This window comes from Hyla sarda, chromosome 1 (assembly GCF_029499605.1).
Source record: "Hyla sarda isolate aHylSar1 chromosome 1, aHylSar1.hap1, whole genome shotgun sequence".
Lineage (NCBI taxonomy): Eukaryota > Metazoa > Chordata > Amphibia > Anura > Hylidae > Hyla > Hyla sarda.
The window spans coordinates 49,235,964-49,257,851 of record NC_079189.1 but is presented as its reverse complement, the minus strand read 5'-3'; the positions used below and the strand labels follow the sequence as shown (position 1 = coordinate 49,257,851).

The 21,888-nt window shown below is 42.2% G+C and overlaps 1 protein-coding gene across 10 annotated transcripts in view; it reads right to left on the bottom strand.

Annotated features, from left to right (window-relative positions):
* Positions 1-7,631: 7,631 nt before the first annotated feature.
* The window catches only part of SH3BP2 (SH3 domain binding protein 2), a 142,629-nt gene continuing 128,372 nt past the window's right edge, over positions 7,632-21,888 (bottom strand). For 8 of the 10 annotated variants that reach the window (XM_056554987.1, XM_056554988.1, XM_056554983.1 and 5 more), the window contains 8 exons: positions 21,147-21,229; positions 18,172-18,228; positions 15,692-16,391; positions 14,159-14,276; positions 12,755-12,810; positions 12,391-12,469; positions 9,931-9,990; positions 7,632-8,604 (listed from right to left, as the gene is read on the bottom strand). In XM_056554987.1, the coding sequence (XP_056410962.1) occupies positions 8,464-8,604; positions 9,931-9,990; positions 12,391-12,469; positions 12,755-12,810; positions 14,159-14,276; positions 15,692-16,391; positions 18,172-18,228; positions 21,147-21,229 (1,294 nt within the window). In that variant the 3' untranslated portion in view covers positions 7,632-8,463. The remainder of the gene's footprint in view (positions 8,605-9,930; positions 9,991-12,390; positions 12,470-12,754; positions 12,811-14,158; positions 14,277-15,691; positions 16,392-18,171; positions 18,229-21,146; positions 21,230-21,888) is intronic. The other 2 variants (XM_056554985.1, XM_056554984.1) reach the window with 2 other exon arrangements.

Sequence of the window (21,888 nt, the reverse complement as noted above, 5' to 3'; positions counted from 1 at the left end):
CGAATATGGCCTATGCCGCTCAACACTAGTCAGGTTCCACTCAGAAAAGGCCCTCTGGCCCTGCCATGGCTGACTAAAGGAGCTGAGTGCAAATGCATATCAGTTATGTGAAATACTGTATGCAGATTCACAGGAGTGTTCAGTCACTAGTGAGGGGGCCTGCAGTCCTGCCTTAAAGGGGTACTCCGTCCCTAAGACATCTTATCCCCTATCCAAAGGATAAGATGTCTGATCGCGGGGGTCCCACCACTGGGGGCCCCCACAATGTTGCATTCAGCACCCACCTGTGGGAGCTTCACGCAACGCTGCAGCATCCGAGTCTGCTGGGAGTATCGTGGCATCACAACTCCGCCCCCATGTGACATCACGCCCCCTCCCATAGACTTGCATTGCGAGGGCAGGGCGTCACACAGAGCGGAGTCATGACATCACGATACTCCGGCCCCGTAGTCGTGACCCGGCAGACGCGGAGGCTGCAGCGCTGCATGCAGCTCCCACAGATGGGTGCTGCATGCAAGATTGTGGGGGTCCCCAGCGGTGGGATCACCGTGATCAGACATGTTATCCCCTATTCTTAGGGCCGGAGTACCCCTTTAACAATAATAATAATAATATGCTGAACTTAAAGGAATATTGTAGTGCAAAATAACTTATCCCCTATCCGAAGGATAGGGGATAAGTTATACATCACAGGATTTCCGACCACTGGGACCCCCTGCGATCTCCTGTAGGGGGCCCCTGCAGTCTGCATAGGGAACGTTCCATACCCACAGCAGCAGCTGACACTCCTCCTCCATGTATTTCTATGGTATCGACAGCCCTTCGGATAAGGGATAAGTTATTTTGCACAACAGTATTCCTTTAAGTTGGGCAGTATATTGTAATGGCAAATGCAATTTAAAAGATAAAACGCTGGCACCCTGCAGCTTCCACTAGGGAGAATTTAGATACTTACTGCATACTGTTTTGAAGTCAATAATAATATAGTATACAGTGAGCTTCTTTAGCTCCCTCTAATGGTAACTACAGGCAGATTCATTTTGTTTATCATTTATTGACTACATTGTCTATACTGAGGATTTTGATTCACAGCTCTGACCACTCTGAAGTCATATGAAGAACTGAATCACCATAGAAAATAGGACCTAAATACAACATGATAAAATGTGGATATTCATTTTATATTTATCTTTCTATTGTGCATTTTTTTTCAAGCATTTTTTTCTGCTACATTGTAATGAACTTACTGGCCGGCAACTTTCCTCATTGTGTTGAGGATGGCCCTGGACGTCGTTCATCATTGCCTTGAGATTCTGTCTTAAACGGGCACCGGCAAAAAAAGCCTGAATCTGGGTTCCGGAATTTCCATTGTGGAATGTATGCCGAGGAAATTCCGTAGTGTGAATGGTGCAGCAGAATCCAATTTAGAAAAATAAAAGGCTGTTGCACCTTGTGCTTGGAAAATAAGTAGTGTGAATGGGACCTAACTTCGCTCCAAACAGCTGTTCACTGCCTATGGAAGTCCGTATCTAGCAGAAGATTGACAAAAACAAAATACAGGAAGTGGGGGGCAGGGCTTAGCTTGTGCTGTATGCCTGGACTGTATAAATGTAAGATGAGCCAGTGTGACTGCTTGCTGCCCGCTTCTATTCTGCTCTATTGTATGTTCTGGGGATATCTGAGTAGTAGGTATGCCATATGCCAAAGATAAAGCCCAGTTGTGCCATTTAGTGATCAACCAGCATGACAGACGGTGCCAAACTGAGCCAGAATAGGTAGCTCTCCAAATGATGTAAAGGGAATTTTAAAGCGAATGTCTCATTTATTTAAATTTAGTTATATTAAAGGAAATCTGTCATCAGTATCACCTGCACTAACCTGTCATACAGTAGGGATCGACCGATATCGTTTTTTTAGGGCCGATACCGATAATCGGTGGAGGTTAGGGCCGATAGCTGATAACTTATACCGATATTCCGGTATAAGTTATTGGCTATTTATCCCCCCTCGACACCGCTGCAGATCATTGATTTAAAGCGGGCGCTTTAAATCAATACACTGCAGTGGCTTTTGCGGTGCCATAGGCCGCCACCCGCTTCTCTCCCCTACCTGTCAGGGTGGTCCGGGCCATCCATCCTTCCTTCCTGTAGTGTCCGGCGGCATTGCGGGTGGAGGGTGAACCGGTCCGGGCTGTCCTTCTTCTCCGGGGGTCATCTTCTCCACTCCGGGCAGGCTCTGGCCTAGTACGCTGCACAGACGCCGCTGCACAGTGACGCCCGTGCGCAGCGACACACCTGACGTCACGGCGTAGCAGCGTCTATGCAGCGTACTAGGCCGGAGCCTGCCCGGAGTGGAGAAGAGGACCCCCGGAGAAGGACAGCCCGTACCGGTTCACCCTCCACCCGGAATGGCGCCGGACACTACAGGAAGGAAGGATGGCCCGGACCACCCCCATTACGGGTAAGTTTATTTATTTATTTATTTTTTTATTGACTCGGAGGGTGGGGGAGGGGCCGGACCGGTATAGCGGTATGGGCAAAAATCCATACAGGTATACCGCCCAGCACTACGGTGGGGGGTGCGATGCGGTGGGTCGGGGGGGGGGGGGGGGGGGGGCGGTCGCGGTGTGGTGAGTCGGGGGGGGGGGGCGGTCGTGGTGCGGGGGGCGGGGCATTATCGGCTTACCGGCAAGGTAATTGCCGATACCGATAATGCCCAAAATCGTGATTATCGGCCGATAATATCGGCCATACCGATAATCGGTCGATCCCTATCATACAGGCTTGTACTGCGGGTAATACTGATCAAAATGATACGGCGTCCCGAACCGTCATGCCAATTCGCCATTATTCCTAATTTTCGGGATATGCAAATGAGGGCCTTGGGGCATGGGCAGAGCTACAACCCCCGCTTTGGGCACTCTGAAGTCATCTTTGGCCCGGCTCATCCATATGCATTATCCCCCTCCTTGCTTCTGTACGGCGCATGCGTCGCTTCCTGGGTACACCCGTAAGCGGCGTTCGGCTGAGATCGGGTCGTAGCTCTGCCCATGACCCAAGGACCTCATTTCCATATCCCAAAAACGAGGAATAACAGCAGAACGGCGTGACAGTTCTGGGCGCCATAAGTATCATTTTGATCAGTATGACAGGTTAGTGCGGGTGATACTGATGACAGATTTCCTTTAAGAAGATGTAAATCCTATTGAGATACACACTTCTTCCTATAATGTCTGTATATTCTGTGTGACACTGTATGTGTCAGCTGCTACGAACTAAACTTAATTGACGGAGAAATGTCACATTTTTATAGTCACCAGGAAGTACAGACCAGTGTGACAAGGGGAGCTGAATGCAGAACATTATCCATTTATATAATGTTACTATTATCGCCGTATCTATTCCTCCAGATGTACAATAGAGTCGTGATTCATTTGCTCATCCTCCAATAGGAGAACTCATCCAGTCCCACTCTGCTCCAGTGTTAAAACAGTAATATTTTAATATTTATAGAGTAGTGTTGACCACTACAGTGGTCCCTCAAGTTACAATATTAATTGGTTCCGGGACGACCATTGTATGTTGAAACCATTGTATGTTGAGACCAGAACTCTATGGAAACCTGGTAATTGGTTCTAAAGGCAACAAAATGTCATCCAAAAATAGGAAAAAACGAGAATTAAAGAAAAATAAGTAGATAACTAATATAGATAAAGCAAATCCTTACATATAAAAGTAAGAAAGATCTGCTGGGAGCTGTAAATCACTGTCTATGTCAGTATATCCCAAGCAGGGAGCCTCCAGCTGTTGCAAAACTACAACTCCCAGCATGCCCGGACAGCCTTTGGCTGTCCGGGCATGCTGGGAGTTGTAGGTTTGCAACAGCTGGGGGTACCCTGCTTGGGAAAACACTGGTCTATGTAGAGGACCGGAGCTTCTTCTGGGTCCTTTACAGTACACAAAGTGTCCCAAAAAAGGAACATGGAGTCACTCTCACCTGGTGTCCAAAGGAGCAGCTAACCCTGGCACAGGTAAAGAGTACAGAACATGTAATACCTCCCTGTACTGTAGGGGGCACTACCAGACACCAGTCAGTGCATGCACTTCAGTAATACAGGAGTTTTTCCAGTGAATGCCCATTCTGATTGGTCGGTTCTTTCAGCCATTGACACGTTTCACAGATCTGGACTGTCTGTATCATTGTATGTTGAGTCTGGTTTCAAGTTACAATGGTCCAGAATAGACCATTGTATGTTGAAACTATTGTATGTTGAGGCCATTGTAATTTGAGGGATCACTGTATAGACTGGCCATGATTCTGGTAGGATGTCTCTTGTACTCTATTTGTGTATGTGATATTAACCCATTAACTTCTACAATGTATACAGTGATTCCGAATGTCCAAATTTTAGAGGCTATCTTTCGAAGAACACATGAAGATGGCACAAGAAGATGGCACACATGTGAAAGTGTCATATTATTTTAAATAAAAAAAAATTTACACAAAAACAAATATCAATACAATTCATCTTTTTGTAGTGTACAATATACTTTAGTAATACAACTTCAACAATTATTAACCTTCAAATGTCTAAAAATATCCCTGTGTCATGTGAAGAACCTGTCTGTAGCTGTTACATATGTGGGTAATGATCAAAATAAGAAAACATAAAATAAAGTTTTAGAAAAAGGCTGGATTGATAAGAAATGCCCCAATATACAGTACAGACCAAAAGTTTGGACAAACCTTCTCATTCAGAGTTTTCTTTATTTTCATGACTATGAATATTGTAGATTCACACTGAAGGCATCAAAACTATGAATTAACATGTGTGGAATTATAGACATAACAAAAAAGTGTGAAAATATGTCATATTCTAGGTTCTAGACACCTTTTGCTTTGATTACTGCTTTGCACACTCTTGGCATTCTCTTGAGCTTCAAGAGGTAGTCACCTGAAATGGTCTTCCAACAGTCTTGAAGGAGTTCCCAGAGATGCTTAGCACTTGTTGGCCCTTTTTGCCTTCACTCTGCAGTCCAGCTCACCCCAAACCATCTCGATTGGGTTCAGGTCCGGTGACTGTGGAGGCCAGGTCATCTGGCGCAGCACCCCATCACTCTCCTTCTTGGTCAAATAGCCCTTACACAGCCTGGAGGTGTTTGGGGTCATTGTCCTGTTGAAAAATAAATGATGGTCCAACTAAACACAAACCGGATGGAATAGCAGCCGCTGCAAGATGCTGTGGTAGCCATGCTGGGTCAGTATGCCTTCAATTTTGAATAAATCCCCAACAGTGTCACCAGCAAAGCACCCCCACACCATCACACCTCCTCCTCCACACCAGCACACCTGTGAAGTGAAAACCATTTCAGGTGACTACCTCTTGAAGCTCAACAAGAGAATGCCAAGAGTGTGCAAAGCAGTAATCAAAGCAAAAGGTGGCTACATTGAAGAACGTAGAATATGACATATTTTCAGTTGTTTCACCCTTTTTTGTTATGTCTATAATTCCACATGTGTTAATTCATAGTTTTGATGCCTTCAATGTGAATCTACAATTTCCATGGTCATGAAAATAAAGAAAACTCTGAATGAGAAGGTGTGTCCAAACTTTTGGTCTGTACTGTATATATATATATATATATTTATATATTGTTACGCTATGAGGACATTCTGTATGTCCCATTTAGAGATGAGCGAATTTACAGTAAATTCGATTCGTCACAAACTTCTCGGCTCGGCAGTTGATGACTTATCCTGCATAAGTTAGTTCAGCTTTCAGGTGCTCCGGTGGGCTGGAAAAGGTGGATACAGTCCTAGGAAAGAGTCTCCTAGGACTGTATCCACCTTTTCCAGCCAACGGGAGCACCGGAAAGCTGAACTAATTTATGCAGGATAAGTCATCAACTGCCGAGCCGAGAAGTTCGTGACGAATCAAATTTACTGTAAATTCGCTCATCTCTAGTCCCATTGCCTTGCAATACCTTTAGGTTGCAACTCTTTGATGTACCTGTCAAATTCTTTTTAGCTTCTAAAACATTTATATAAAAAAACAACACAACTAAGCTACTATGAATGACATAAGTTCTTCATGTAGGGTTGTATATGCATTAAATTAGACACCATGTTTAAGCCAGGTTGACATATCCGCAGTGATCTGGAGCCACACCAGATGGGAACACTTGATGCAACAAGCAGAATGTGTTGGTATTACATTGGCTGAAAAGGATAATGGGGGAGATTTATCAAAACCTGTGCAGAGGAAAACTTGCCCAGTTGCCCATAGCAACCAATCAGATCGCTTCTTTCATTTTTCACAGGCCTTCATAAAAATGAAAGCAGCAAGCTGGTTGCTATGGGCAACTGGGCAACTTTTCCTCTGCACAGGTTTTGATAAATCTCCCCCAATGTGGTTAGTTGTGGCAGATGAAAAATGCTACATGCAATTTTTTTTTGATCCAGTCTAACCAAACCACTGGATAATGTGAACCCGGCCTTGAAATATTTTTTACCATTTTCAAAGTGAATGTAAAACCTGCCATTTGAAAGAAGGGTAATATACTGTATATATATATATATATATATATATATATAGAGAGAGAGAGAGAGAGAGAGAGAGAGAGAGAGAGAGAGAGAGAGAGAGAGAGAGAGAGAGAGAGAGAGAGAGAGAGAGAGAGAGAGAGAGAGAGAGAGAGAGAGAGAGAGAGAGAGAGAGAGAGAGAGAGAGAGAGATATACATATATATATATATACATATATATACAGTGGTCCCTCAACATACGGATGGACAATCCAAATGGACCATCGTTTGTTGAAACCATCGTATGTTGAGGGATCCGTGCAATGTAAAGTATAGCACAGTGGTCTACAACCTGCGGACCTACAGATGTTGCAAAACTACAACACCCAGCATGCCCGGACAGCCAACGGCTGTCCGGGCATGCTGGGAGTTGTAGTTTTGCAACATCTGGAGGTCCACAGGTTGAAGACCACTGGTATTGGAGGGTTATACTCAAGTGTCCCCGCCGCTCCGGACTGTCCCCGCTCGTCATCGCTGCCCTGGATGTCGCCTTCCATCACTGTCGCTGCATCCCCGGGTGTCCCCGACTCTCCAGCAAGGCCGCTGCTTCCCCGGCATCCTCGCTCTCCATCGCCGCCATCACATCGTTACGCACGCCGCTCCTATTGGATGACGGCACGGCGTGTGCAGCGACGTGATGACGACGATGGAGAGCGCCAACGACGCAGGGGATCCAGAAGAGGACGCGCCGGAGCCCCGAGGACAGGTAAGTGATCGTCAGCGGACCACACGGGGCACCGTAAACGGCTATCCGGTGGCAGCTGAAGCAGTCTGCGCTGCCGGATAGCCGTTTATGCGATGACCCCGACATACAAAAGTATCGTATGTTGATGCTGCCTTCACCATGCGATGGCCTCTGAGAGGCCATCGCATGTTGAAATGATCGCATGTCGGGGCCATCGTAGGTCGGGGGGGGGGGGGGTCACTGTATATATATTATATATATATATATATATATATATATATTATTGCTATTGCTCCAATGCTTCAAAAATAATAGAAAAAAAGGAAAGAATGTTGCAAAATAGTCTTGGTTAAAAAAAGAAAACTATACCAACCTATGTATCTCCATGGTTATATTCTGAAACTATACCAACCTATAATCTGATTATTCTATAGATAGAAAAGCGTAACATGTGACTGTAGGATCAATTTAGAGTCTGTTTGTAGTCTATAACCATGGGGATACATAGGCCTGTATGGGAGCTGTATACACAGACCTGTAGAATGTTTTTATTAAACCAAAACTATTGTCAATATTTGGTATAATGGAGTTACATTCGAGCAATAAAAACAACTGCGACAGTCAACATAGTCTTTAACATTTGCAATAATGAAATACTTAGTTTGTGAAATATCCTTAAAATTTTCAGAACTCAGTTATGGAACCAATACATTAGGATTAACCATTCCAACCGAAAGCCCGTTTCCTCATTAGAACATGCTCATCAGCGACGTGAATGGCTTCAATGTGTAACGGCAAGAGATATACGGAATATTGTTTCTACAATCTATTCCATTGATCACTTCTCCCTGTCTTCTGAGTGAAGATCTTCTCTTCAGATTCCGTCTTTTCTGATTCTTCCATTACGTGTGCCTCTGTCTTTTTCTTCCCATTGGAAGGATGTAGCACACAGCAAGGAAGTAGTCATGGCAGGAGTTGGCTATTATTAGGACAAATAGAAGTTCTTAGGACCATATGTTCACAGCTAAATCCTTGAACATTTGTTGTCCTTGAAAGTGGACAAGGGGACCCTGCTGGTACACACTTGCTATGATGTGTTTTAACCATATGTCTTAGTGAACCCAAAAGCATGTCCATGTCCATAGGCTTTAATTTCAATATGGTGCATGCAAACCAAAATCCAGAATCCTCAATCTTGTCACCTGGGCGTATTTGGGGATCCATAGGCGTATTTGAGAACAAGTCTGTCATGACTGGGTAAGGTGTTACTATAGTAGTGTTCAACCAAAGAAGCAAGGTCTGGAAATAAGCTTTCTGACTCAAGGTAAACGCAGGTGTCCTAGTGTAAAATAGAATACAAATGAGCATTACTCATATATTATATAATCAGAAGAGAACAGAGAAATACAATACTGACATGGGAGCGAATATAAAAGGAAACCAAGATATAGGACATGTAGACCTCAACAGGAAGTTCACTAGATCGAAAATCATATCTAGTGGAGTGTTTTTTAATTCCCATCACAGTCCTCCCTTTTCCCTACCCCCCGACAACCAGTCTACAGATCGGTCGTCTTCCTTTTTTTAAAGGGGTACTCCGGTGAAAAAGGTTTTTTTTTTTTTTTTTTTTTAAATCAACTGGTGCCAGAAAGTTAAACAGATTTGTAAATTACTTCTATTAAATAATCTTAATCCTTCCTGTACTTATTAGCTACAGTGGAAATTCTTTTCCGTTTGAAACACAGAGCTGTCTGTTGACATCACGAGCACAGTGCTCTCTGCTGACATCTCTGTCCATTTTAGGAACTGTCCAGAGTAAAAAGGAAATCCCCATAGCAAACATATGCTGTTCTGGACAGTTTCTAAAATGGACAGAGATGTCAGCAGACAGCTCTGTGTTTCAAAAAGAAAAGAATTTCCGCTGTAGTATTCAGCAGCTAATAAGTACAGGAAGGATTAAGATTTTTTTAGTAGAAGTAATTTACAAATCTGTTTAACTTTCTGGCAAAGTTTTTCACCGGAGTACCCCTCTAAGGAGATTCAGGTTTGGCTGGTAAACCTTAGTCAAGTGGGACTTACCAGGAAGCTACCCCTTATAGGTGGCTCTGTTCATAATGAAGGAGAGCATACAATTTTCCCAGGGAGCATTGCCTGATCTATTAGACTCCCTTTGCCAGCTTGGAGGTTTCCCCAAAAAGACACATGACTCCCTTAGGATTTGTTCACATTACAGAATCTTAGTTCGCAGAATTCTGTGAGTGGAAATTCCAATCCTGTGGACCGCACGGCCCTGCGCTGTCACCATTGATGACAATGAAGTGATGGTATAATTAGATAAGGTCTCAATAAAAGGGTGCACTATATGGACCCATACTGCCCCCTGTGTATTGTAAGGCTGAAATTAAAGACACACAGTATAGGCACTGTAACATATTAGATCTGCTACTCCTCACTATACACCCCTGGCATATAGTGCCTTAGTTCCACCTTGGTTTGTTGTAACCTTCCCTGGCGCCAGGAGAGTGTCTCTGTTGTATTATAGATAAGTACAAGTAGGCTTAATGGTGATTTCAACAGTGAACTAATATAAGGTGAAGCAGTGAGTGAGAGGAGGAAACACATTTTGTATAGAAATAAATTCAGTATAAAAAAAAGGTAAACAAACCTTTTCAAAAATTCGGTAGTTTCTTACTTTTGATTCCAATTTATCCCATACAACAAGGACCTTTAAAAAAAAAATAGAGCCTCCTATTAGTTATTAAGCAAAACGGCATGTATTGACATAAAGAGATCACACGTAAATACACTGAAATCTAATAACAATCATCTTTAAAGGGGTACTCCGCCCCTAGACATCTTATCCCCTATCCAAAGAATAGAGGATAAGATGTCAGATCGCCGCGGTGCCGCTGCTGGGGAACCCTGGGATCCCCGCTGCGGCACCCCGCTCTCATTACAGCACAGAGCGAGTTCGCTTTGCACGTAATGACGGGCGATACGGGGGACGGAGCAGCGTGACGTCATGGCTCCGCCCCTCGTGACATCACGGCTCGCCCCTTTCAATACAAGTCCATGGGAGGGGGCGTGGCCCCCTCCCATAGACTTGCATTAAGGGGACGGGCCGTGATGTCACGAGAGGCGGAGCCATGACGTCACGCTGCTCCGTCCCCCGTATCGCCCGTCATTACGCACAGAGCGAACTCGCTCTGTGCTGTAATGATAGCGCGGTGCCGCAGCGGGGATCCCAGGGTTCCCAAGCAGCGGCACCGCGGCGATCTGACATCTAATCCCCTATCCTTTGGATAGGGGATAAGATGTCTAGGGGCGGAGTACCCCTTTAAAGGGTCTCTATATATTTTTTAATTTAAGAGGTTAAATAATTTGGTCATTCAGAGATGAATGCCATAAAAAAAAGGTTGCTTTTGGGCACCACTAGTTTACATAGACGCCCATTGATCTCAGGTCAACTTTTAACAGCACCATAACCTTTGTTATCATTGTACACACAAGGCATGTCAGTAAGATCTAATTTATTGGTGACTCAAATTGGGCTCATCAGAAGATCTTCTTCCTGTAAGCTGATCTATACTGATCTGAAATACTACGTGATTTACATTATCCTAACTTATGCTTCCTTCATATTTTCTCGTACATGCAGTGTATTACAGCTAGATGCACAGGAAACAACAATGAACATAATAGTTGTTGAATATATAAAAACTTTTCACACGTCAAAAGTTTTGATCAGTCGGAGTTGCAGTACTGAGCCTCACACCGATCAGCAGAATGAGTTTGGATAAGTGCACAATAGCACGATCCTTGTCTTGCTGCTCCATCATAAGTCTACAGGGTAGTGAGACAAAGATCGCTAAGAGCCAGGGAGTAATCTGCCACACACTTATCTATGCTCGTTCTTCTGATCGGTGGGGGTCTTGGCGAAGAGACCCTAACCGATCAAAACTTTTGACATATAAATTTTTTTTTCTAAGTTACAGTGGCCATTTAAAGGGGTACTCCACTGCTCAGCGTTTAGAACAAACTGTTCAGAACGCTGGAGCCGGCGCCGGGAGCTTGTGACGTCATAGCCCCGCCCCCTCATGACGTCACGCCCCACCCCTCAATGCAAGTCTATGGGAGGGGGTGTGACGGCCGTCACGCCCCCTCCCATAGACTTGCATTGAGGGGTGGGGCGTGACGTCATGAGGGGGTGGGGCTATGACGTCACAAGCTCCCGGCATCGGCTCCAGTGTTTGGAACAGTTTGTTCAAGAAAATGCCGCATTTGTCATCAGTTGAATGGCATCCGACATCCATTGTTCTAAGAGACAGCTGCGTTCCCCTGTCCAGTGCTCTCCGGCGTGTCCAACCATCCGGTGTCAAAATTGAGATGCTGGATGATTGTGAACTGTCCTATTCAAATGAATGGGATCACCGGAGGGTAACTGGGGGAACGCCGGAGGAAAACTGTACCGGACGCCGCACATATGTGAACCCAGCCTTACGTGGTCTCTGCATGCCTCTGATTTTTCATCTAAGGCTACGTTAGATGCGGAATGTCCGCCCAGAAAACACAGGCAGACATTCCGCAAATAGCAGACGCCGGCAAAAAATGCTAGCGCTAGGACTGCTCGCAAGTGGGCGGTCTCCAATGCATTTCAAGTGGATTCTTCCAAAAGAATTGCCATGTCAATTCTTTCGGCGGGGGCCAAAATTGGGATGCCATCTGCACAGTGCACAGTGAAAGCAATGGGATTCTACTGCAACTAAATTTCGGAGTGTCATTTTTCAGCCGGATTCGCTTGGAGATTTTGGATTCTGAACATGGATCAATAAAGCATATAATGAGGTTTTTTTTCTGTATGTAAAATGTTTGACAGAAACATTTGTGGCATGTTCCACTGGATGCTATATTACCAATTAATATTGCACCACATGGAGCACCATAGCGGAGCATGCATAATGCTGTGCCCTAGGCCTATGGATGAGTTACACCACTATGAACAGTCTATCATTTTTCCATACTAATTTATTTGACCGTCAGGAAACAGGAAATTGCTGTAAAAATAACATGCAAAAAACTGAAAGCTAAACTAAACAGCCAATTCTGTATTCAGCTCCAGGGTTACCTTTCCGGCCTTTGCAGAGTTTCTGATGCAGAAGAGTCCATTAGGGGGGCTTCCTCTGGCCTCCATAGCTTTGAACATCCTGAAATAACAATACTCTCATTTATCTCCAGTGTAACAGGACGAAGGATATCATTTCTTGTGCTTGCTGTGCAGAAATATTTTCAGCTTCACAGCAGGAGTGAACTTTGCTTTTTTTACTGATATACATTAGTATATTTAGGATATGGGGAGACCTTTCATCATAGCCACGAACTGTCAGCTTTTCTAGGAATCCCAATGCTTTAATATAGGTATACACAGTTTATATATAAAAATATACATTTTAGAATGAGTACAGTAAATATAATAATTATAATAAAATTACCTTTCCACATCTATAGAATCATAGGTATCAACAAAAACAGTAGCGGGCAGAGGAACCTGAAACAGAAGATAAATTATATAAGTACATTAACCCTTGAAGGACACAGCCAAGTAAAAATGTTTCCTTCCTCGCCTTGGGATTTTATCATAAAATTTATGGTGCAAAGAAAAAATAATTATTTGTTGGGGGAAATTGGAAAAAAAAAAAATTCCTGAATTTTGGGGGGGTTCTTTTTTATGTAGTGCACTTTACGGTAAAACTGACATGTTCTCTTTACTCTGTGGGTCAATAATTTAAAAATTTTACCCATGTTTAAAAAAAATAAAAAATTAATAAAAAGGTTTAAAGTTTTTGCAGGAAAATGAGTGTTAAACTTGCCATATTTTGACCCCTATCACTTTCTTATTTTTCTGTAAATGGAGCAGTATAAGGGCTTATTTTTCTATGCCATGATCTGTAGTTTTTATGGGTACCACTGTTGCGCGTATATGTTGCTTTTTGATCACTTTTTATTACATTTTTCTGAGATGTGAATTAAAATCAGTAATTTTGGACTTCGGATTTGGTATTTTTTAAATCCCCCAAAACCAACCAACCCTTTATGGTTTAATTCATCACATTCAAATGCTGAAAAGCTATATATACATATTTCTTTTGACAGGTGAAAGTTGCTACAATTTAGTCTAGGTGATGAACTTAACCATTGTGGTGGCCCAGTAAAGGAGTTGCACCCCTGTACCCATGCTGCCCTGTCAGGCAGACTCTATTCAGTGACCCCTGGGCCCCTCTTTTGTCTGTATTCCCAAAATAGTTAACTACCACCTGTGTTATCTAATGTAATGTATATAACTTGTTATACACCTTTAAATACTGTTGTCATGTATTGTAACCAAGGAAGGTACCAGTGACCATGTGACCTACAAAGTGACCTATGGGACCCCTCCAGAGTCTCCCCCATATAAGCCCTGGGTGGAGCTAGTTCAGTCTCTTAGTCTCTTCTCTACTGAGTGCAGCAAGGTCCAGTCCTGAGAGAGAGTATCTGGTGTCCTGAGGAGTCCCAAAGCCTACCATGCAGCCACGCATCCACAAGTCCACTGCCCAGGTGAACGTCAAAACCTGCTAAGCTACATATGGGGTGAAGTCTGTCTAGTCAGTCCCAGTCAAGTCAGTCAAGATCAATTTGTGTCAAATCAGCTTGGCCCTGTTTCAAATTGTCCAAGTCCACTATAAGTCCCAGCGAGCCCTAAAGTCTCTGTATTCACTGGTCACCTCCTTTGGCCTGGCTAAGCTGTATAGACTGTTATACCTGTCTATCTCAGTAAAGCTGCCGTTGTTCCGTAACTTGGTGTCGGAACTATGCTATGCTTTCTGGATCACAAAACAACTTTTATTACTGGACATTACCTTTTCGTAGTCCTCATCGCTGTCGCTTTTGTCATTCATTATTTTCTTTGGTTTTCCTTGACGGACCGGCAATTCCATTGTGAAGTCTCTAAAACTCTGTCCATCAGGCGGTGACCTCCTAGAGCAAGCCAAAAAATATACTATTTGTGAACTGAAAATAAGTTGTCGATCAGCGTATTGGTGAATGAACGTCTTTGCTCCAAGGGATGGTGAGGATATGAAGATATAAAGTCTTCCTGGTTGTCCTGTAAGTAGTCCCCTGGGCATGGAGTTATACTTACCAGGTCCTGTCGCTCCGGCTGCGGGCCTCCAAACAAGCTGAGGGGCGTCCATACAACTGGAGCAACGGGACCCGGTAAGTATAGCTCCCCACCCAGGGGACTACCTATGGGGTGGCCGGGGAGACTTTATAACTTTATATCCTCATCATCCCTGGGGGCATCCCGTGGATGGTGAGGATAAAGCTTTTACTATATATAACATTACCAAGTGTTATATATGAAAATAAAGGAGATCAGATCCAGCTCTATGCAGGTAAAATCAGGTTTAATCCATAGGACAAGGAAGGAACAAGTAACGTGTTTCAAGCACTGTAAGCGCTCTTAGTCATGTATGACTAAGAGCGCTTGAAACGCGTTACTTGTTCCTTCCTTGTCCTATGGATTAAACCTGATTTTACCTGCATAGAGCTGGATCTGATCTCCTTTATTTTCCTATTGGCTGGTGCCGTCCAGCGCCTGGATCCGTGCTCTACTGTCTGGGGCGGGGTGAGCTGGCTTTCACCTTGTTTGCCTTCTAAGTGTTATATATATATATATATATATATATATATATATGCAAATCAAAAAATGTTGCTCAAATTTACTGTATACATATATATATATATATATATATATATATATATATATATAATCTAGTGCCTGGCTCCTTTTAACGGACAACCAGCCATTTCCATAAACATAAGATTAGTGGCAGGTCCAATTAAAATCACAGGGATGTGTTATGAAAAATGTAATATCTGTAATGGCTTTACAGTCATTTTTGCACTTTAGGGGAAATTTTTTCCACCGTTTGCCTGTGCAGACAACATGTTTCTTTGTGCCAAATTTATCAAAAAGGCGCAAGTTCTTTATAAATAGCTTAATAGCTTAGATCTATGTAAGTTTGAAGTGAATGCTGTTATGTAGGAATAATATCTAGGTGTAGTTGGACATTTATAAGTCGTAGAGAAGCCATAAAGAAAAGTCATTCTGAAAGAATGTCTCCATCCTGACTGACTCAATCCTTCAATGCCATACACAATCAACCAAAAGGCTGGCATGTAATTCTACTAGTGTTATAGTAGGGTTATGGTCTTGGCATTGAATATATTTGGTATAGTTGTGCTAGAAGACATTAGAATCACTTCTGATTCGGACCAAATTTTTTCACTAAAAATTGAACCTCATTGCAGATTTAACTGAATCGGACACAACATGAATTTGAGTAAATTTGCTCAGCTCTATGAAAAACAATATGACGAATTATACTTACAGTATTGGTGAGAATCCAGGTCTGTCACATTCTGGTTTCCTTGCTTGTATCTTTGGAAGAATAGGTTTCAATATAGAAGGTGGCTTGATGGGTAAAGATTTTGGTACAGTGGGTGATGAATCCTCCGGTGACTTTAAGGAGTCGCTTAACTCTCTAGGTTTTCGGGGAACTGGTGGTACATAATTGTTCACTGTGTTTGTCTTAGTGGCTGGTGGGTTTGGTTTTGCTGGTGGTAATGGAGTCACAACATGGTTAGGATTTTTCATTGGCTTCTCGGGTACAGGAGGAGCTGCGTTGCTGAACCTGTTAGCCAGTTCGTCGTGTAATTTTATGTTATTTCCCGGCATATATGGGGGCTTATTCCCAAAGGTTTCCTCAGTTTGACTCCTTATGACTTCTCTTTTTGGTTGGAAAGATATTGGTTGTACCCGTTGAACTGGTTGTGGTGGTAAAACAGGTGGTTTTTTGATAGGGAAGCGCATAGGATCTTTCTTGGGGTCGTTTTCAGCTTTGTCAGTTGATCTGTGTATTAAATCATTAGCTTTATATGCAGGTGGAAAGGATGGGACTGGAGGTTTTACACTGTTTATATTGTTTCTTTGTGGTCGAGATGGAGGAGGAGGGGGAGGTTTTGGTGTTCCTGAGACTTCATTCTCTGGTACTGCTGGAATTGGTGGTGGTGGATAGCTCGGTGCACTGTCTAATACAAGATTCAAAGAATTAACCCTCTTAATGTACAGTTCAACTTATTCCCTTTTTTATTTCAGTCAAGAACACTGGTTACATTGAGTTACCTACAATTTATGTCTGTTGTCACCACAAGGGGGGAGTTAATAGTTTGCTGCATACAGATCTATTATGGAGTTCAATGGAAAACATATATAGTAAGCTCCAAACTTTACCAAATTTGGAGCCCTGTATGAGAAAAACAGAATTCAAACCACTATAAAATAAATACTGGCCCCAAATATGTTTTTTTTTTTTATTTCAGCCATCATTATTTTATGGTTAAATGAAGAGGGATGAATAGAAAGGGAAGTACAGAACAAAGTATTCAGAAGCAACAGAATGCGTTGATGAGTGCACATTATCATATCTAAGTGTTCATCTCACCAAGGCATTGCTAGCTTAATGCTACGACATGCCATGAATGTTTCATGCAGCTTTTCTAATAATGTGTGTTCTGATAATTATTGGAACAAAATGGCAAAATCACCTTTGGTTCCTGGCGTCCCTGTTTCCTTTTTTCAAAGGCTGAATGTTTGGTCACAGACCATAAAGTGCTGCTGTCACTTAGAATAGGCTTGTGAAGCTGCACACACAGTGCAGTAGGGCTTTACACACCTATCCTATACATACCTTTATAGAGAAATCAGGCTGCTGTATACTCTCAAATAACTACTTTGTAATTCTGCCTGGAGTTAGACAAACAATTGGAGAGGTGGGGCCTGGGGTCCGGTGATGTTGTGCAGTTGATTAAGGCTGCATTCACACCATGTTTTTGCAATACAGTTCCCATATCAGGTTTTTGATGAAAAATGGATTCCTCAAAACTGGACTAAACTGTATCAAAACATGTGTACAAATTTTAACCCGTATATGGTTAAAAACCGTATACGGTTTCAAAAATTATGTCCGGTTGCATCCATTTTCTAAGAGAAAAAATTGTAAGTTTTTAACTTTTCAATCCATTATGAATAAAGTTTCACTTGTTTGATTGAAATTCCAAGAAAAAAAAACTGTGCAAGGTCAAAAACCATATGGTGAAAACCAGATGGAACCATAGGCACATACAGTCCTGTATGGTTCCCATTGACTCCCATGTAAAAAAAAAAATCATATATGGTTTAATACGTTTTTTCACCCGGACCAAAAGCCGTGTTAGGTAAAATGGATGCAACTAGATGCATCGTTTGGCATGTGGTTTTCAATGGAGAGTCAATGCACACGGTTTTCACATTGAAAACATATACGGGAACTGTATTGCAAAAATGTGGTGTGAATGTACCCTAACACACAGGGCTCACCTGCCCGCACCGGCCCTGTGTAGTTCTCCTGCGCACACGCCGGCTGTCAATCGCTAGCATGACGTAGCCAGAGAGAGCACAGAAGCATAGCGCAACCAAGCCCATCTCTCCGACTGTTCGCACAACTCCAGGAGAAATTACAAAGGCGTTTTCTGTAAGTATACAGCAGCCTATGCCTAGATTAGGCTTGTGAAACCCTAGAGCATTGTGTGTGCAGCTTCACAAGCCTATTCTAGGTGACAGTTTCGCTTTAATGATTCAAAAACCATATGAATTCCAAAAGAAGTTTAATGGAGCAGAATCCATAATTCTGCTGCTACTTCATTCTAGCACACAGGTTGCACCCCCATAAATCGGCATACCGAGGGCATATCTGAATAATGAATGTCATCAGTGTCATAAGGGAGATGACTCCTTTAGTACTCTTTGAACCTGTTTTTGCCAATAACTTACCATCGATCATATCTGGTTGAATATAATCTTCATCATCATCTTCATCCTGCCAGCTATCTGTGAAAGCATAGTAAAAGTACGTTGTCATCTAAGCAGTCAGTATAAGATTGGCACTCATGAATTATTTTCTGTGTTAAAGGGGTACTCCCATGGAAAACTTTATATTTTTTTTAAATCAACTGGCGCCAGAAAGTTAAGCAGATTTGTAAGTCACTTCTATTAAAAAATCTTAATCCTTCCAGTACTTTTTAGGAGCTGTATACTAAAGAGAAATCCAAAAAAGAAATGCATTTCCTCTGATGTCATGAACACAGTGCTCTCTGCTGACCTCTGCTGTCCATTTTAGGAACTGTCCAGAGTAGGAGAAAATCCCCATTGCAAACATATGCTGCTCTGGACAGTTCCTAAAATGGACAGCAGAGGTCAGCAGAGAGCACTGTGGTCATGACATCAGGGGAAATGCATTTCTTTTTTGGATTTCTCTTTAGTATACAGCTCCTAAAAAGTAAATATGAATAAAGATGAAAGCACCCGGCACTGGGTATCTGGGGGCTATTAGCTTAATGTAGGACAATCTGTACTGTCCACTGCGGCGGTGCACAAGCGCTTAGACAATGATGCATACAGTATAAGAAGAGAATGATAGCACGGCACTCACCATCCAACAGTGATTTATTCATATCAGTACAGTGGAGTCGGGGGGAGACAGTAAAGAGAGCTCAGGAGAGCTTTTGCAGCAACGTTTCGTGGTAAAAAACGCTTGGTCACGCCTTACAGACCGGTCTGTAAGGCGTGACCAAGCGGTTTTTACCGCGAAACGTTGCTGCACAAGCTCTCCTGAGCTCTCTTTCCTGTCTCCCCCCGACTCCACTGTACTGATATGATCTACACATGGACTGTACCTCGACCTGAATAAATCACTGTTGGATGGTGAGTGCCATGCTATCATTCTCTTCTTATACAAGCTCCTAAAAAGTACTGGAAGGATTAAGATTTTTTAATAGAAGTGATTTACAAATCTTTTTAACTTTCTGGCACCAGTTGATTAAAAAAAAAAAAAGTTTTCCACGGGAGTACCCCTTAAAACTCAAAAGCCAGTGATAATCCCAATAAAGTAAAGAATAATTGTTGGCTGTGAATATTCAGACTAGTAGTAGACACCATTGTGTAGCCTGTATTAACCCAACCAACACAAAGCAGCAACCCTCACCACCGATAATCCATTTCCAAGCAATTTGCTTCATACTGTGTAAATGTATAAAAATTCTAATTTTTAACTAAATGTTTATGCTCGGTAGGGATTTGGAGCTTTGTATCAGAAAATAGCACTCAGCTGCTATAAAGCTATATGAAGAAATTAATATTTTTAAGTAGATATGAACTCTAGTGGAAAAGTACTCTTTTGTGTTTTACAATAATCTGTCATACAATTGAAGTTATATTAAATATAATGTTTAAAATGTTATAAAATGTAAAAATGAAATAATATACTACCATCTGCAAGATTGTGATGTATTTGATATCCACAGGATATAAACGTTAGGGAAAATAGTGCTCTTATAGCCACAGTTTGCATTTTATAATAATTATGTTGTGCAAGTGAAATGATAAAATATATCATTTTAAAAATTAAAAAATAAAAATATATAAAATTTTAAAAAAATGTAAAACATTTTAAAAATATTACCATCTGCAGGATTGTGTGTGTATTTGATATCCACAGGATATAAACTTTAGGGTAAAAGTGCTCTTATAACCACAGTTTGCATTTTATAATAATTCTGCCATACAAGTAAAATTATATAATATATCATAAAAAAAAAAGAATTAAAAAGAAGGAGAACATTTTATTAAATATTACTACCGTATATACTCGAGTATAAGCCGACTCGAATATAAGCAGAGACCCCTAATTTCACCCCAAAAACCCAGGAAAAGTTATTGACTTGACTATAAGCCTAGGGTGGGAAATACATCATCACCGCCTGTTAATCCCATCATCAGTGGTCTTCAACATCTGCGGACCTCCAGATGTTGCAAAACTACAACTCCCAGCATGCCCGGACAGCCGATGGCTGTCCGGGCATGCTGGGAGTTGTAGTTTTGAAACCTCTGGAGGTCCGCAGGTTGAAGACCACTGCGGCCTTCATCATCATCCAGACCCCCCTTTAGTTTTCTACTCACCTCCCCTCGGTGGGAAGGAAGGGTGATCTATGCTGCAGGGACCATCCGGTGGAGAGGGTTAGTCGTTCGAGGCTGTCCATCTTCACTAGGAGGCCCTCTTCTCCGCTCCGGGCCGGCCCCGGGACGTTAATGTACAGGGACGTCACAGACCAGCCCACCCACCGAGGGGAGGTGAGTAGAAAACTAAAGGGGGGGGGGGGGGGGTCTGGATGATGACGAAGGCCGCAGTGGTCTTCATCCTCCAGACCTCCAGATGTTTCAAAACTACAACTCCCAGCATGCCGATGGCTGTCCGGGCATGCTGGGAGCTGTAGTTTTGTAACATCTCGAGGTCCGCAGGTTGAAGACCACTGAGAAGGGATTGACAGGCGGACAGTTCACTCGAGTATAAGCCGAGGGGGGCGTTTTCAGCACGAAAAATCGTGCTGAAAAACTAGGCTTATACTCGAGTATATACGGTAATTGTGCATGCATTTGATCTGCACAGAATAAGAATAGGAAAAATGTTCTCTTATCACCACAGTTTGCATTTTATAATAATTATGTTGTACTAGTAAAGTTATATTATATATAATTTTAAAAATGTTATAAAATTATAAATGTGATAAAATATTACCATTAGCAAGACTGTGCCTGTATTTGATAACTTTAGGAAAATAAAATGCTCTTATAGCCACAGTTTGCATTTTATAATAATTCTGTTGTGCAAATGAAATGATATAATATCTAATTTAAAAAAATAAAAATATATAAAAATAAAAAAAAAAAGTAAAACATTTTAAAAATATTACCATCTGCAGGATTGTGTGTGTATTTGATATCCACAGGACGTTCCACGGATCCATAGAAACTGTCAGCATCAGAACCACTATCACTAGGAAGGAAACAATCAGCATGTTACCTTATTTTACCTAAACATGACTATAATGTTATGGAGATGCCCTTTAATGTTTTCAGATGCTTTCATTATTTATATAAGTATACCCTATATCAGTGGTCTCCAAACTGTGGGCCTTCAGCTGTTGCTAAACTACAACTCCCAGCAAGCCGTTGGCTTGCTGGGAGTTGTAGTTTTGCAACATCTGGATGTTATCTAGGACCTACAAAGAAAGTAGATTAATGGAAACTAAATTGTAAGCTAGTATGTAGTATCTATGTTATGATAATATTGTGGAGAATATAAGAATGTTTAGAATAGATAGAGGTGTTTGGTAGGAAATAACATTGATGGCTATACTGATGGCTATTGATGGCTATACTGATGGCTATTGATGGCTATACTGATGGCTATTGATGGCTATACTGATGGCTATAGATGGCTATACTGATGGCTATTGATGGCTATACTGATGGCTATTGATGGCTATACTGATGGCTATTGATGGCTATACTGATGGCTATTGATGGCTATACTGATGGCTATAGATGGCTATACTGATGGCTATTGATGGCTATACTGATGGCTATTGATGGCCATTGATGGCTATACTGATGGCTATTGATGGCTATACTGATGGCTATTGATGGCTATTG